The following is a 16,329-nucleotide window of genomic DNA, read 5'->3' as shown; positions in this document are numbered from 1 at the left end:
ATAATTTCATGAGCCAGAAAGCATTAAGATTTGTACATATTTAATTATATTTTTTTCCTGGGCTTGTATAACCAGGTGACAGAGAGAAGAACACTTTTATCCAGAGATGAATTTTTGCCTCTTTAAATGTTTTGCCCATCCCCATTTCTTATCAGTTTGTTAAGAATGCACTCATATTTGTGTTTAATTAAAGTTTCATAGTAAAATTAATTTTATTAAGGCACTAGAAAGAACAGAAAAGGGCTTCATGGTTTCATGGTTCAGAAAACCCAGCTGTGCTCCCTTATTATGCTGGGGTTACCAAAATGATGAAAGGTACCTGCTGTAGATAAGAGAAGCTGAATAGTTTGCAAAGCTTGAATTTCTACACACAACAAGTAGAGAGATTTTTTCCCCTTTTTTTTCAGAGAAGTAGGACTTTTCGTTCATTTTCAGTGGAGTTCTCCTTTGCTGTGTGACAAAGGGCAGTTTTTAAGTTAACAAATATTTTTTGTATACGTAACGGGCACCTGTCATTTGACAGAGCATTTTGGTCTCATGGAGTCATTTGAAAATCTCATGAAAGCACCTTCTGTTTCTTCAAAAGCCATCTTTCACTAAACTTTGCATAAACTCCAGGGACTTTATGGACTGTTTTAAACTGAATCTGTGCTATAAGAGATACAGATCAAGTGGGAAAACTGTGATCAAGAAGCTGAAAGACACTCAGATACTCAGGATATAAGTGTCAGAATAACTAGGGTACCTCTTCCATGCCGTGAGTGATTAAACACATGCTTTGAATTGCTGAATAAGTGCTGTGGACATTCACAGAAGGGATACCCGCAAGGGAATGGTGTTCAGCAGGCTTTGGTAGGAAAGATGGAACTTAGCTGAACCAAAATGGCGTATAGATAGTCTCTCTTTACCAGAGACGTAGGGCTTGCAGTTTGGCTGGAAAGAGGGTAAGACGTAACGAAAGCTGACTGTAAGAGAAGAGCAGAGCATGGTGGTGTACAAGGAGTAAAAACTGGAGCAGCCACACGACAGAGAAGTGGGAGATGGTCGTGGATGGGTAGATCTTGCAGGAGGAGTGGAAGTAAGGAAAAAATTACACCATTATAGCGTCAGCTGTATCCTAGGCTTTAAATTAAGTCAGTAACTTTTCAATCACTAAGGAAGCTGGCAACCCTATTTTTAGCCCTATCGGTATCACTTCTGGGATAATCTGTTTATCATGTCCTTGGGGGAATTTCTTCATCTTCAAACTGGTATGAAGTAATAAGTGTCCTTTAGAGTCTTTTACAATTAGTAAATAGAAAATTCATTTTTGTAATCTAGAAATGCTAAAGAATAAATAGTATTAGATGTTAGGCTTTACAGTTGGGGGAGGAATGAAAACAAGTGTCTGTAGTTTCCCAGATAGTTACTAAGCCACTTATTAACAGGATTTTAGCTACTCTCATTTTTTAAAAATTATTTATTTATTTATTTATTTATTTATTTATTTATTTTGAGAGAGAGAGAGAGAGGAAGTGGGGAAGGGGCAGAGAGAAGGAGAGACAGAATCCTGGCGCCGAGCTCAAACTCACAGTGAGATCATAACCTAAGCCAAGATCAAGAGTTGGATGCTCAACTAATTGAGCCATCCAGGTGCCCCAGTACTGTCCTTATTAAATAAAGTTAGTTTTTGACATATTTGTAATTAATTAGTATACTATCCTTTAAAATATTTTTTATTAAATTACAAGGTGTATTATAAGTACTACTTTTTTTTTTTTTTTAATGTCTTTCCGGGTTGACTGGGTGTTCCTTCTGCCTTTGCTTATGTAGCTGTTCTCAGATGGTGGCTGGGCAGGGCCAGGAGGCCCAAGACACCATCTTTCCTAAGTTTAGGGGCTTCTTGCTGACTTTCAGCTGGAGTGCCTCTAACTTTCTCCACAAAGCTTCTTCATGTGGTATCTCCTCTCGCAGGGCCTTTCTGTATGGCCCTCAAGGGGACTGATATGTGTTTAGATTTCTGGAGCTCTTTTCTGTGTAGCTTTCTCCTCTTCAGTACGTACACATTCTAGCTGCATAGTCTCCTGGAACTCTGAGCTTTCTCTCTTTAACTCAGGGAGACATTTTTGCTGTGTTTGTGTTTCCTTTCTTGCACTGCAGTCTGAAAAGTGCTGTCAGAGAGCTGTGGCTGTCTTGTTTGTGTCTCTTCTATCAAGAGTCCTAATCTCAAACTGCTTACTGTGTAACATCTAAGAACAGTGCCTTCCTATTGACCTTAACTTTTTTTTTTCCTAGTTGTTGGCAATAGAAAAGTACTCTCTCATGGCCAGAAGTGTGGATCATAAACCTTTTCATATGCCCTTGGTATCTCATTTTCTCACTTATTACCATACGGTTTTTCAGTATTTATTGTTGTCTTGTTTTTTTTACTTGTTTCCTGTATTAAAGTTAAAGAGCCTATTTTATTTTCTTGTTTCTCTCTCCCTTTTTTTCATCTTTTGAGATGCATTAATTTTACTTTTTCAGAGCATTTAGCATTTATGTATTCTTCATCTACTCTGTTCCCCATCTTTGTTTTTGTCATAGATTTGAAACCGATTGTATCTTTCTTTTTTGCCAAACCTTCCCCCATCACCTCCTGTTTGGATAAAGCCCCTCCTGTGGTAGGTGCCCCAAGAAGGGCTCATGTATATAGTGTTCCTTTGGTTCTTGCTTATTTAAAACTGCTTTTCTATACCTTGCATATTTGAAGAACAACTTGGCTGGATATAAGATCTTGAGTTTCTCAAAAATGATGTTCCACTGACCTTGCTTTGCGTGTGGCTTTTGAGCATTGTGAGGCCAGTCCAATTATCTTTCTCCGAGTTACTTGGTCTTTATTCTTGAGGCTCTCAGGATTTTTCTTTATCTGTTTTCTTTACCTTTAAAGTCAAATAGTTTTACTAGGTTATGTCTCAATGTTGCCCATTCCTGGTTAATGACCCCATGTTGCTGGTAGACCTTTTTAATAGGTATATTTATATAGTCTTTTATTTTTAGAAAGTTTTCTAGGATTATAATTAAAATTTTTTTTAAAAAATTTTAAATTTATTTTTGAGAGAGAGAGAGAGAGACAGAGCACAAGCAGAGGGAGGGGCAGAGACAGAGGGAGACACAGAATCTGAAGCAGGCTCTAGGCTCTGAGCTGTCAGCACAGAGCCTGACGTGGAGCTCAAGCCCACGAACCATGAGATCATTACCTGAGCCCAAGTAAGCCACTCAAGCACTCCTAGGATTGTAATTGTAAATAGTAGTTCTCATTCCTTGTTTTGTTTTTCTTCTTCAAGTACTTCAATTATATATGCATTGGATCTTTTTTCTTCCTTGAGCCACTTTATCTCTGACCTTTTTTGCTTCTTTCTTGGTCTCATTTCTTTCATTTCCTTTTCTTTTTTTTAAGTTTATTTATTTATTTTGAAAGAGAGAGAGAACAAGGAGCAGGGGAGGGGCAGAGGGAGAGGGAGAGAGAAAATCCCAAGCAGGCTCCATACTGTCAGTGCAGAACATGATGCAGGGCTCGATCTCATGAACCATGAGATCATGCTCTTAGCTGAAATTAAGAGTTGGACAGTTAACCGACTGAGCCACTCAGGTGCTCCATCTTAGTCTCATATTTGTTCTCTTGGGTTTTTTTTTTTATAATCTCTATTTCTTCTATACCCCTTATTAAATTTGTATTTGAATATGTTTTCCTTTAGGCATCTTACAATTTAGTCTTCATTTCTGATAGGATTTCCCCCTTCCTTTTGTTTCCGGAGTTTAATTGTATCTTATTTCATTCTTTCATGTTTGTTGTCCCTTGATGTTTTTCTTAGTTTTTGAATTTTAAATTCATGGTGTTTGTTTCATGTCCCCAAAAGCTTGAATGTTATGTTAGTTTTCTTCTCTTTGGTAGTTGTTTTGTTTGGGGAGATTTCATTTGTGATAATGTTTTGGTTCTTATTTCCTCTTTTAGTCTTATAGTAGCTTCATAGAGATGGAGATTACCCACTTGTCTGCAGTTTGAGGGGAAGATTGGTAGTTTGTGATGGTTTACAGGATTCTGTTATTAAGGAATTCAAGATTGCCCTCTTCTGTCAGTATGGCGAAGGGCATTTTCTTTGAGAGATGGCTTTTTTGGAGCAGGACATGGTTGGAAACTGTTTTACTGAAAACATTTTATTTGTTCTTTCTGTTGATCTGTGTGCTATTTTCTGGAGCCTGTGAGGATTTGGGAAGCACAAATTCCTGATCTCTTTTATTTAGCATTTAATTTAACTTAAAGATACAATTTTTAAAAATAAAATTAAGAACTAATTTACTCATATGTAGAAGATACTCCCACTCACATATAATACACAAGTAAGACGATTTATAGCTATTTTTCTTAGTTGTGTGTGTGCATATTTGCAAGTCTTAGTGATTTTTTAGCGAGACAGAAGTGAAATAAAACAAGCTTTTAGCTTTCCTTCTGAACTTTAAAATATGAATGTCCCTCAAAATATTCAGAAAGTAAGCCTTGAACACAAGGGTTCCTTATTGTTTGGAAAATGGTTATTTTGCTTTATGATTGAATTTAGTCAAACATGCAATTACTTGACGTTAGTCATGTCTCATGATGGCTCTTTTTTTGTCTTTGCTTTCTCTGCCATCTATAGGAGGCAGTGCTGTCATTGAAAGAGTATGAAAATTCTCAGGGCAGCTGGGTGGCTCATTCGGTTAAGTGTCCTAATTTGACTCAGGTCATGATCTCATGGTTTGTGGGTTCAAGCCCGGTACCAGGCTCTGTGCTGACAGCTCAGAGCCTGGAGCCTGCTTTGGATTCTGTGTCTCCCTCTTTCTCTGCCCCTCTCCTGCTCGTTCTTGCTCTCTCACTCTTGCTCTTTCTCTCACTCTCTCTCAAGAATAAATAAACATTAAAATAAAAGAAGAAAAAAAGAAAAGGTAGAAAAGTTAATAAATGTGGAGTGCTTGGGGAGCCTGAGTGGCTTAGTCAGTTAAGCGTCGACTTCAGCTCAGGTCATGATCTCACAGTTCGTGGGTTCGAGCCCCACATTGGACTCTGCTGACAGCTCAGAGTCTGGAACCTGCTTCAGATTCCGTGTTTCCCTCTCTCTCTGCCCCTCTCCAAATCACGCTCTGTCTCTCTCAAAAATAAGCATTAAAAAAAAAAAGAATATGAAAATTCTCACATTCCTTTAATGGGATTTCTTTAGGAGAATTTTTTTTCCCATTTATAGGAATGATATCTCTGGCATAGGACTACTGGTACTAATCTGAAAACTTGGCCGTCCTACTCTTGTACAAATGCAGTCGGGGACTGACACTGGCCTCCTGGAGCTGTCTCAGGTGACCTCAAGGAGACTTCAAAAGCAGCAAGAGCCAGAGAACTGATTAAACAGAGACATGAAAGCAGTATTTTTAAACAATCAGATATATAGAAACCTAATGTATTTTAAGTTTATTTGTTTTGAGAGAGACAGAGACAGTGAGCGGGAGAGGGGCAGAGAGAGACAGAGACACAGAATCCTAAGCCGACTCCACACCCAGTGGGACTCGAACTCATGAACTGCGAGATCATGATCTGAGCCCAAATCAGGAGTCAGTCACTTAATTGACTGAGCCACCCAGGTGCCCCGAAACCTAACGTATTAAGATGATCTAAGGGTCTGTCTTGTGTCTCTGTGGAATCAGAAAACATTAATTTTTACATTCATAAAACATATACCTTGTGACATTCAAGTATTTGGAGAACTAACTGCTTGCAAGCACACGTTCCCCTCCCCCTGGAGCTAACATGCTGCAGAGGGGACTCAGGGCAAACGGAAAGACTCTTTTCCAGGTTGGAGTCCTCAGTAAAGCAACAAATAAAGCTGCTTTGAGGTCAGCTTTCTTCCAGTCGACATACTATTGCTCATACCTTTTAAAATAATAACAATAGCTCACATTTATTGAGGTATTAATATTTATTATGGGTAATGCTTTCTAAAAGGTTTATCAAGTGAGCAAATTGAAGCTCGGGGTGGTAGGGAAACTTGCTCATTAAAGGAATAGCTGGATTTGAACCCAGCTGGTATCAAAGCCATGATCTATCTATCATGTGTTGGACAATTTGCCCTTCAGACTCTGAAAATGTATCTTTGTTTTCATTTGTATGCAACATAGTGATATATATTTGGCTAATATTTTTATCGTTTGTAAAGAGCTTTTTAAATATTATCATTTAATCCTCCAACATATTATGCAAAATCTTCCAAGTCACCACTGTAAGATAATTGTTGATTTGATTTACTTATTTTTAGAAGGTAATATAAAAGGGATAATATTGAGCAATTGAGGAAATGAATAATTTAGGCAACTATTATATGGGGTGATGGAGAAGAGAAAGAGCTTATTAAAATTGTACAAAGCATATTAAAAAAGAAAGGACATTTTCCTATGCATTATAGAAAACGTTTTCTATAAATAAAATCTACTTAAAAGGAATAATAATTAAAAACAATAAAAACCCAGTAATTAAGAAAGTCAGATATGCTGACATGATTAGTCTTTATGCAACACTTCCATAGTCTTGGAAAGCTTAACATCGCAATCGATGAGAGTGGGCAGAAGTATTGAGGCAGATACAAGGGGATCAAAATTAAATACAAAATTAGATATATTAAATGCTTACTTTTAGCCATTTTGTGACTCTCTCCCCTTCTGAAAAGTACTCTCTAGTTTGAACAATAAATAAGTGAAGTGCAAGGCTCTCTGGTAACTTTTTTCCTATTGTTATCTGTATCTTTCTGCTCATCTTGCCTCATCTACGTGAAGAAGTGATATGAAAATCTGGGCCAAGCAGAAATGTAATCTTCATGGCAGCCTGTCAGTCTCTCTTCTTGCATGATGAGCTAGTGCTCAGGATTTAGGGTACCAGGGGGATGGACGTTTCTGTTAATCTTTGATGTTTATGTGTCTAGTATTGGTTTATGGCTTCAATTGAAAGCACCCCATTAATTGACCTGAATTATGCTTGGTTAGAAGAGGCTGTAAACATCTACCTTATCTTCATTATGGGTTTTTTTTTTAATGTTTATTTGAGAGAGAGAGAGAGAGAGAGAGATTGAGCACGAGTCAGGGAGGAGCAGAAAGAGGGGGAGACACAGAATCCAAAGCAGGCTCCAGGCTCTTAGCTGTCTGCACAGAGCCTGATGTGGGACATGAACTTGTGAACCTTGAGAGCATGACCATGGCCTAAACCAAAGTCAGATACTTAACTGACTTAGCCACCCAGGGGCCCCTTCATTGTGTTTTAATGAGAGTAGATTGACGGATTCCTTTCTGTGACTTGCTCCTTAGGCAGAGGTAACCGTGGTTTTACCCAGGTGTATTTCTTGGCCCCTTCCCATTACCTGCTAGGTTCCCTCCTCCCCAGGTAATTATAGGGGCAGGTGTTATAAAAAGCATTTGATTTACAGTTCATCTGTGTTAGAGATAGTTATTATTTAAGTAGAGCTTCAATTAGGTATATTATGATACATTTCTTATATAAAAACTGAACATATTTCCTGTTTTTCTTTTAACATTCAGAAAGCACTGAGTGTTATTTATTTTTATAATTCTTTCTCTGCAGGCTGCCTTGTACCGCCTCAGTGGCGACTGGAATCCCTTACACATTGATCCTAACTTCTCTGGTCTTGCTGGTGAGTTGCTCATAATATGTACCAATGAAAACTACTAGTTCCAACGTCTAAATAACACTTAGAGACACTGCTACTTAGGACAGGTAATTTGAGTAGTATTTAAAAAATTTTTTGAATGTTTATTTTTTAGAGAGGGGGGTGGGGCAGAGAGCGAGGGAGACAACAGAATCTGAATTAGGCTCCAGGCTCCAGGCTCCGATCTCACAGCACAGAGCCTGATGTGGGCCTCAGACTCATGAACCACAAGATCATGACTTGAGCCCAAGTCGGACCCTTAACCGACTGAGCCACCCAGGCTCCCCAGTAGTATTTTAAAAATAGACTTTTCCTAATGTATTTATGCTAAGGGTAGGAAAGTAGGAAGTAGTGTTCAGGAGGTGGGGTGCTTAGAATTCATAATTCAGATTGTGGAGGAAGGAAGCTCCTGGTGCAGGGTTAGGATCTTCTCATGTAGGTGGGTGTCTGAGTTATCCTGCCAGGCAAGGACATTGGAGGAGACAGCAAGGAACTGAGAGATTAGGAAAGGATCATCTTCATACCTGGATGTTGAAATCAACATGGACGATTTCATTGTTGCGACCACAGCCAAACACAACAATTCTTTGTGTTCCCACATCTCTCACATTCCTTTCTTGTTTCTTCTCTGTTTGTTTCATAGTTTTCTCCCTGGAAGTATTATTTATGAAATATTTTCCATGTTTCTTAAAATAGGTGGTATTAATTCATCCTAGTGGCATTTGAAGATGTATGTTTGAAATCCTGAATTAACTATCTTTGGCTTTTATATGTATATAGAGAGAGAGAGTGCGTGTGGAGGAGGGGCAAGGAGAGAGAGAATCCCAAGCTGCTTGCCAGAGCAGAGTCTGATGTGGGGTTTGAACCCATGAAACTGTGAGATCATGATGTGAGCTGACACCAAGAGTCAGTTGCTGCACTGACTGAACCACCCAGGCGCCCCTCTCTTTGGCTTTTAAGTTGGAATTGGGTCTGTATGTAACTAAATTCTCTCTCTCTCTCTTTTTTTTAGGTTTTGACAGGCCCATATTACATGGATTATGTACATTTGGATTTTCTGCCAGGCACGTTTTACAGCAGTTTGCAGATAATGATGTGTCAAGATTCAAGGCAATTAAGGTATACGTGTACTATTGCAGAATTTGAACATTAGTTCCCTTTTTTATATTTAGAAAAGAAAAGGAGTTTCAGTGACTTCATTTGAAATAGGTACTGTAGTGAAGCAATATACATTTTTATTATTTCATTGAGTTGGCAGTCAGCCCGTGTTCTTATCGTAGCTATAAATACCTCTTACCCATGCACCATGAAGGATATCGTATGCACTTATAATTTCAACAGATTAATTGGATTGTTTCATAAATTAATTAGGAGCACACGTGCATATGTCAGTATGTACGCATTAACAAAAACTTGAGATTTAGTTTAAAATTTTTTTTTCTTGACCCTTTCGTAAATTGCCTTAATTTAATTGAAAAATGTCAAGCGGCTGCATTTGAACTCCTTAACATCCACCTATGTCAACATGACAGCTGCATATTGATTTTAGTTTTTCTACTTTCAAGTTGGTTTCATGTCTTCATCCATGATGAATTACCAAAAAAGCGCTATCTCTGCACACAGTATCTTTGCAGAGGTTGAGTCTAAAGACAGACACTAAAAACAAGTTTAAGACTGTGTCAAATGGCTCCAAATGCTTTTCTCAGTTTGTGTTCCTTGCAGCAGTGAAAATGTATTTTCTGATGTGTTGCCTTTAATAACACAGATTATTTTCATGCTTTTCATTTTATTATAACTACTCTTACTAGCTAAATATACACAGAGCAAATGGCATAGAAAATTATGAAACGAGAAGTGGGATTATTTAATTCAGGAAGCCACCCCAGGCCTCAGTCCCCAGATACAGTTAGTACCACTTTCACCTGCATCGTTTAAGGTGTTCTGGGGCAACCTGCGTAACTATCCTTACCACGATTATGCTTCTGTTTCTTGATTTATCAAGATTAAACACTGTTGATGGATTCTGTGCTTCGAAAGATAAAGAATGAGTTTATAAGGACTGTCTCATTTCTGTAATTTTATCATACTACCATTTTTGTCCTTGTAAGAAATATATTTAAACCTCAGTTTTCTTCCTTTTTTTGTTTTCCAACCTCCACTGGAATTTCTTTGCCCACAAGTAGAAAGGTTTCATTTTAAAACATTGTTAACCCCCAAACTCATTTCTTTTAAAGGTTCGGTTTTCAAAGCCAGTATTTCCAGGACAGACTCTAAAAACCGAGATGTGGAAGGAAGGAAATAGAATCCATTTCCAAACCAAGGTATGAGTACTATAGTCATAGGTGCCTTATTGTCTGGTTCACCATGTCCTGTAATTGTATTCTGTTTTACAGAGTTCTTTTGGTTAGTGTTGTGGGTATGATAGAAAACCTAGAAAGTTTTCTTTTAATCAATGGGAACTTCAAAAAAATTTATTTATTTTGAGAAAGAGAATTTTCACACATGCATGCACATTAGTAGGATAGGGGCAGACAAAGATAGAGGGAGACAGAGAATCCCAAGCAGCCTCCATGCTCAGGGAGAGCCTGATGCGGGGCTTGATCTTGTGACTGTGAGATCATGACCTGACCTGAAATCAAGAGTTGGATGCTTACCCAACCAAGCCGCTTGGGTGTCCTAATCAGTGGTAACTTTTTATTGAAAAGAAGCTGCCTATGGGCCTTGTTTTTTATTTTGTTTTATTTTTTACTAAATTGGTGCCTGCCTCTGTAGGGGAGGCACAGCTGTTCTGAAAATGCAGCCTATTGTATCTTTTTGGCCCAACCAATCAACTTGTTGTCAAAATATAATCTTCAGAATATTAAAGGTATGACTCTCACACAGATATAAAATGAAAATACGATGGGCACCTGGGTGGCTCAGTCACTTAAGCATCTGACTTTGGCTCAAGTCATGATCTCACAGTTCATGAGTTTGAGCCCTACATTGAGCTCTGTGCTGACAGCTCAGAGCCTGGAACCTGATTCAGATTCTGGGTCTCCCTCTCTCTCTGTCCTGCTTCCACTCATATTCTGTTTCTCTTGTAAAAATAAGCATTAAAAGATTATTTTAAAAATGAAAATACGACAAATCTATTTAATCGTTTAATGAGGGAGCAGGCAAGATGATAAAACTGGTCCAAAAGAGAATTGGAGCAATTATATTTATGTGGCCCAAGGGGACCCACTCTAAAATAATTTTGCTGAATTAGTGACAAAACTAGTTAATGTCCTATAGGACAGTAAAACCAGACTCTTTATGGGCATGTTTTCTACTGGACATCCGGTCACACAAAAATCCACAAATTGTGGATGGAACTAGAGGGCATTTTGCTAAGTGAAATAAGCCCGTCAGAGAAAGACAAATACCATATAATTTCACTCATATGTGAAATTTAAAAAACAAAACAGATGAACACAGGGGAAGGGAAGGAAAAATAAGATAAAAACAGGGAGACAAAACGTAAGAGACTTTTAAATATGGACAACAAACCAGGGATGGCTGGAGGGGAGGTGGGTGGGGGGGATGGGCTAAATGAGTGCTGGGCATTAAGGGCATTAAGGAGGGCACTTGTCCTAATGAGCACTGGGTGTTCTGCATAAGAAAGGAATCACTAAGTTCTACTCCTGAAACCATTATTACACTATATGTTAACTAACTTGGATTTAAATTAAAAAAAAAAATCCACACATTAACACCTTAGGTCACAGAACCTTGGACCTAATGAATAGTAAGCGACAAGACACAAAGTATGTCTCTAAGAGTTAAGTAATGTTTGGGTGAGGCTGTTAGCAGTGTTCTGGTAAAATACTAAAAGGACATGTGATGATTCCTTTATGTTTGAGATTTTTAAAGCTAATTTTTGTTAATACAGTTGACCAAGCTGGTACTTTTTGGCCTGATCATTTTGTACCACGCAGGTGGTTTTTGTTGGGCAGTGTAGACACCCCCATGAATAATAACAGTAGCTACTAAACACCTCTGAGCAGGCTGTACTGTTATCTCTAATATACCTAAGAACTCTATATTTGATGAAAGAAAATCTGGATTCAGGTGTCTTTTTGTAAAAATTCTTTTGAACATTTATTCATTTTTGAGAGAGAGCATGAGTGGGAGAGGGACAGAGAGAAAGGGAGACAAAGGATCCAAAGCAGGCTCCACACTGCCAGCACAGAGCCTGAGTGAGGCTGGAACCCACGAACCATGAGATCATGACCCGAGCTGAAGTTGGTTAGTTAACTGACTGAGCCACCGAGGTGCCCTGGGTTCGGGTCTCTTAAGTACTTGCTGATGGTCACGCGTAAAGTGGTGGAGCTGGGGTACAAACCCAGGTCTTCTGGCTCAAAGCCTACCTCCCGGGGCCCTAGTTCTTCTTACTGTGTCACAACTTGTTTCATAACTAACTCTGCAGCACTCTTCTTGATGTGGTTGCCCTGCTCCTCTGAGTCCTCCGGCTTGCAGGACCACCTGCTGCTTCCTTTGTGTACACGCATCACTCCCCATCACTCCCTTGGCTTTCTGGCTTTTCAGGCTCCTTTCAATCTCTTACCTTGCCCTTGGAGGCAGCAGCCCGCACCTTACTGCTCACTCCTGTTTCCTGCCCACACAGACTCACATGTGGCCTTTCTTGGAAGTCCTCCTGCAGTTAATGTTTGTGCCACATACTCTAGAGCCTTTCTAGTTTCTCATTATTTTGATTAAGTTTGATTTTTTGAGTAAGGTGAGAAAATATGAAAGTGCTAAGGTCCATTAATACATTACAGTTTTCTGTTTTCTCCAGTTCTAGTAATGAACAGCACAGAAATAATTTCCATGGAATGAAAGGGCTAGGAAATAATGTAATGTCAGAATATAATACCTCCTTGCCATTTTGGTGAAACTGAAGCATATCTTATCTTTTCACTATATTTGCTCTTTCCCCTCAGTGATTAGAGACACTCTTTACTGTTAGCTATATATAGGAATTCTCCCTCCCTTCCTTCCTTCCCTCCCCTCCTTTCCAGCCTTCCCTCCTTCCCTCCTTCCTTCCTTCCTTCCTGCCTGCCTGCCTGCCTGCCTGCTTTCCCCTCCTCCCCTCCTTTCTAACCTCCCCTCCTTCCTCCCTTCCTCCCCATTCCTTCCTTCCTTCCTTTTTTTCTTCTTTCCTTCCTTCTTTCCTTCTTTCCCGCCATCCCTTCCCTCTTCCCCTCCTTTCCACCTTCCTTCCTCCCTTCCTCCCTTCCTTCCTTCCTTCCTTCCTTCATGTTGTATTTTAAAAAACATTTTAAGCTAATATTCCAAAATGACGTGCTTCCCGCCATCCCTTCCCTCTTCCCCTCCTTTCCACCTTCCTTCCTCCCTTCCTCCCTTCCTCCCTTCCTTCCTTCCTTCATGTTGTATTTTAAAAAACATTTTAAGCTAATATTCCAAAATGACGTGCTTGGCTTGGTCACAAGAAGGTAATTTACTAAAGTGTATTTTGTTCATAAATTGTCTCTTTCCATGCTTTGCACTGTATATAATTAGAACAAAGTGAACAAATTCTTTGAAAAATCTTTTTTCTCAAGTACAATGGCAAGTAGTCAAAGGAGAATTATTTTTTTAAATGTTTTATATATTTATTATTTTAAGAGAGAGTGCACAAGCAGGGAAATGACAGAGAGAGAGAGGGAGAGAGGATCCCGGGCAGGCTCCACACAGTCAGCACAGAGCCTGGTGTGGGGCTCAAACTCACAAACCATGAGATCATGACCTGAATTGAAATTAGGAGTTGGACGCTTAACCGACTGAGCCACCCAGGTGCCCTGAGAATGATCTTCTTAAGTGTTAAAAATCAACATTAATGAATGCCACCTTAATTGTTAGACATTATCCTGTATATCTGTAGCAATATCACATTTTTATGAAAGAGTAGCTATTGGAATAATTTTAGATGAAGTATTACAAATTAAAATTTGAGTTCCTTGAATAAATATTTTGATGAAAGTCTATTTAAGGGTTTTGATTATGCTATGTACCCTTCCTATTTGAAAGAAGAACTTGGATTATTACTTTAAAAAGACCACTACCGTCTGTTCCTAGCCAGTTTTATTCAATTAATAGAACAAACACACTTCTGAGTACTGGTACCTCATGGATATTGTGCTGTGCCTTGTACTGTTTATACGAATTCAGCAATTCTCACCCTGGCTCCCTAGTAGACACACTTACGTTTAAGAAAGAAATCTCCAGGGGCCCCTGGGTGGCTCATTTGGTTAAGCATCCAACTTCGGCTCAGGTCATGATCTCCTGGTCTGTGAGTTCAAGTCCCGTGTCGGGTTCTGTGCTGACAGCTCAGAGCCTGGAGCCTGCTTTGAATTCTGTGTCTCCGACTTTCTCTGCCCCTCTCTTGCTTGCACTCTCTCTCTCTCAAAAGTAAATAAACATTAAAAATTAAAAAAAAAAAATCTCCAAATACGAATGCCAGGGGTCCACCCCAGACTATTTAAATTAGAATTTTTGGAGATGGGAGCTTGGTCACAGGTGTTCTTTAAAAGGGCGTCAGTTGATTCTATAGTTGGGTTAATAACAGTGGTATGAAAACAGTAAGACTTATTTATTCATCTTGATATTTAATTTATAAAGCTTATTTAATCTGGATTATTTTTTTTCTTATTAGGAAAAACTTTAATTTTAAATGACTTTATACTGCTTTACAATGATACTGTGTTTTCATTGGAATCATCAGAGTGAACTGGTTTTTTTCCTTCTCTCTCTTTGTAAGGTCCACGAAACTGGAGACATCGTCATTTCACAGGCATATGTGGATCTTGTGCCAGCATCTGATATTTCAGCTAAGAAGCCCTCTGAGGTAGGTGGTGGAAACCGGTATCCAAGTCATTTCCTGAGTTACGCATTTCAGTTAAGATTACCTCTAGAAAGTTCAGGCCGCTTTAGAAAATTAAGAGCTGTGAAAGGTTCTTAATTCTTGAAGGATTTTAATTCAGAATGGCTTCAAGTAAAAGGAATATTTTGACAACTTAGGAATTTTTAAAACTTTTTAAAGGGAGACACTGGGGTGCCTTTCAAGAGAAAATACTTCATTTTTTAGTTTTAGAGTAACTAAATCAGTTGCTTAATGAGAAATCTTAAGCTAACAATATTTTGGAGAAAACCAGATGAAAAAGTTAAATATCCTACACCGGTTCTTGATTTACAGATCTGTGTAAAGTTTTGTGCGCAAATATGAAAACAATAGCATGTGTTATTTATTAAAATGCTGTGTTACTCTCTTAACATGCTGAGGCTTTTAATGCAAATGTTTATATTCTTGTTCTTGAGAATATTAACTTTGTAATCTTGAGGTTCTCAGACTCAGGATCTTTAATGGTCTCTCATGAACTATATCACATGAATGACTGAGGATTAAAATCCCTTAAGAAGAATCTAAGATCAAAAACTTGAGGTGTTAAAGCTACAAGGAAAATCATATAACTTAATCCCATGTTACCAAGAAAGATGAGACTGCAGAGGTTAGACTGACTTGTCCAGTATCTCCCTGCTGAAGTTAGTTAGGATGTAGGTTGTCTAGTTCCTAGTGTGCTTTTAAAATACTATTTCTGAATTCTGAGAAGAGTAAAATCCTCATTAAGAGGACTAAGGTCCTGGGTGATGTGAATAAATGTAAAGGAAGTGTCAAAGAACGCTGGTGTGCAAAAAACTGATTTGCTTTATTTTTATGCAGATTTAAAAAATAAGAACTTTATTGCCCATACATTTTGCAATCTTTTTCCCCGTGTGTCATTTTACAAAACTTTTAAAATTTAATGTTCTCTTTTTGCTAGGGTGAGAAGCTTCAGAGTACCCTGGTGTTTGAGGAAATAGGACGCCGCCTTGGGGATATTGGGCGTGACGTGGCGAAGAAAGTGGGTGCCATATTTGAGTGGCACATCACTAAGGGGGGAGACGTTGCAGCCAAGTGGAGTAAGTTCTCTCCCTGACTTTGTCGTACTCTGAGGTGACTCTTAGCACACGGACATAGAGTGTCTGTGCTGTAATTAGAGCCTGTCTCTTTGAAGGTATGTAAGGTAAACCCTACCTTTTCATGGGAAATAATGGGTTTCACAGCACTCGAACCCATGCGTATTTTTCAGAGATGCAAAGAATCCATTAAAATGAAAATATCTGTTTTAAAGTTATTATCATTGTAGTGACTGAAATGAGTACTTGTAAACAGCCATGTTAGCTCTGTGCTTCTTTCGTCTTTAAATCACCCTTAAACAGAAAGTAAATTTATAGGTCAAATGAACTATTTTTAAGTCTTTATATTTTGACACATTTAAAATTGTTTTCCTCATCCCAGCACATTAATAGTTTGGATTTCACCTTCATTATCAGATTGCTGTTTAAGACTGACTACTTTAGTGCCTTGAAAATCAGTTTGTTTTATTCTTCCCTACAACTTAAGATTGCTATAAATTCTCACTTAGAGCAGAAAATTAAAATATATCTCTAAATCAGATGAAACTTTTTGAAAAAGTCTTTGGTTACGTATTCCTAGAAGAACATTTTGAAGTTTTGTTGCACTGATCTTGGATTGATATTAACAACCTTGTTAATACAGCAATTGTTGTTC

General features: G+C 38.5%; 1 protein-coding gene across 1 annotated transcript in view; it reads left to right on the top strand.

Annotated features, from left to right (window-relative positions):
* The window catches only part of HSD17B4 (hydroxysteroid 17-beta dehydrogenase 4), an 85,853-nt gene that overhangs the window by 53,798 nt on the left and 15,726 nt on the right, over positions 1–16,329 (top strand). The window contains exons 18-22 of the mRNA XM_039244950.1: positions 7,613–7,682; positions 8,710–8,816; positions 9,932–10,018; positions 14,479–14,565; positions 15,539–15,677. Coding sequence (XP_039100881.1) covers positions 7,613–7,682; positions 8,710–8,816; positions 9,932–10,018; positions 14,479–14,565; positions 15,539–15,677 — 490 coding nt within the window. The remainder of the gene's footprint in view (positions 1–7,612; positions 7,683–8,709; positions 8,817–9,931; positions 10,019–14,478; positions 14,566–15,538; positions 15,678–16,329) is intronic.

Source organism: Hyaena hyaena, unplaced genomic scaffold (genome assembly GCF_003009895.1).
Source record: "Hyaena hyaena isolate Hyena2069 unplaced genomic scaffold, ASM300989v1 scaffold_250, whole genome shotgun sequence".
In the NCBI taxonomy this organism is placed as follows: domain Eukaryota; kingdom Metazoa; phylum Chordata; class Mammalia; order Carnivora; family Hyaenidae; genus Hyaena; species Hyaena hyaena.
This window is presented reverse-complemented; position numbering and strand designations above follow the sequence as displayed.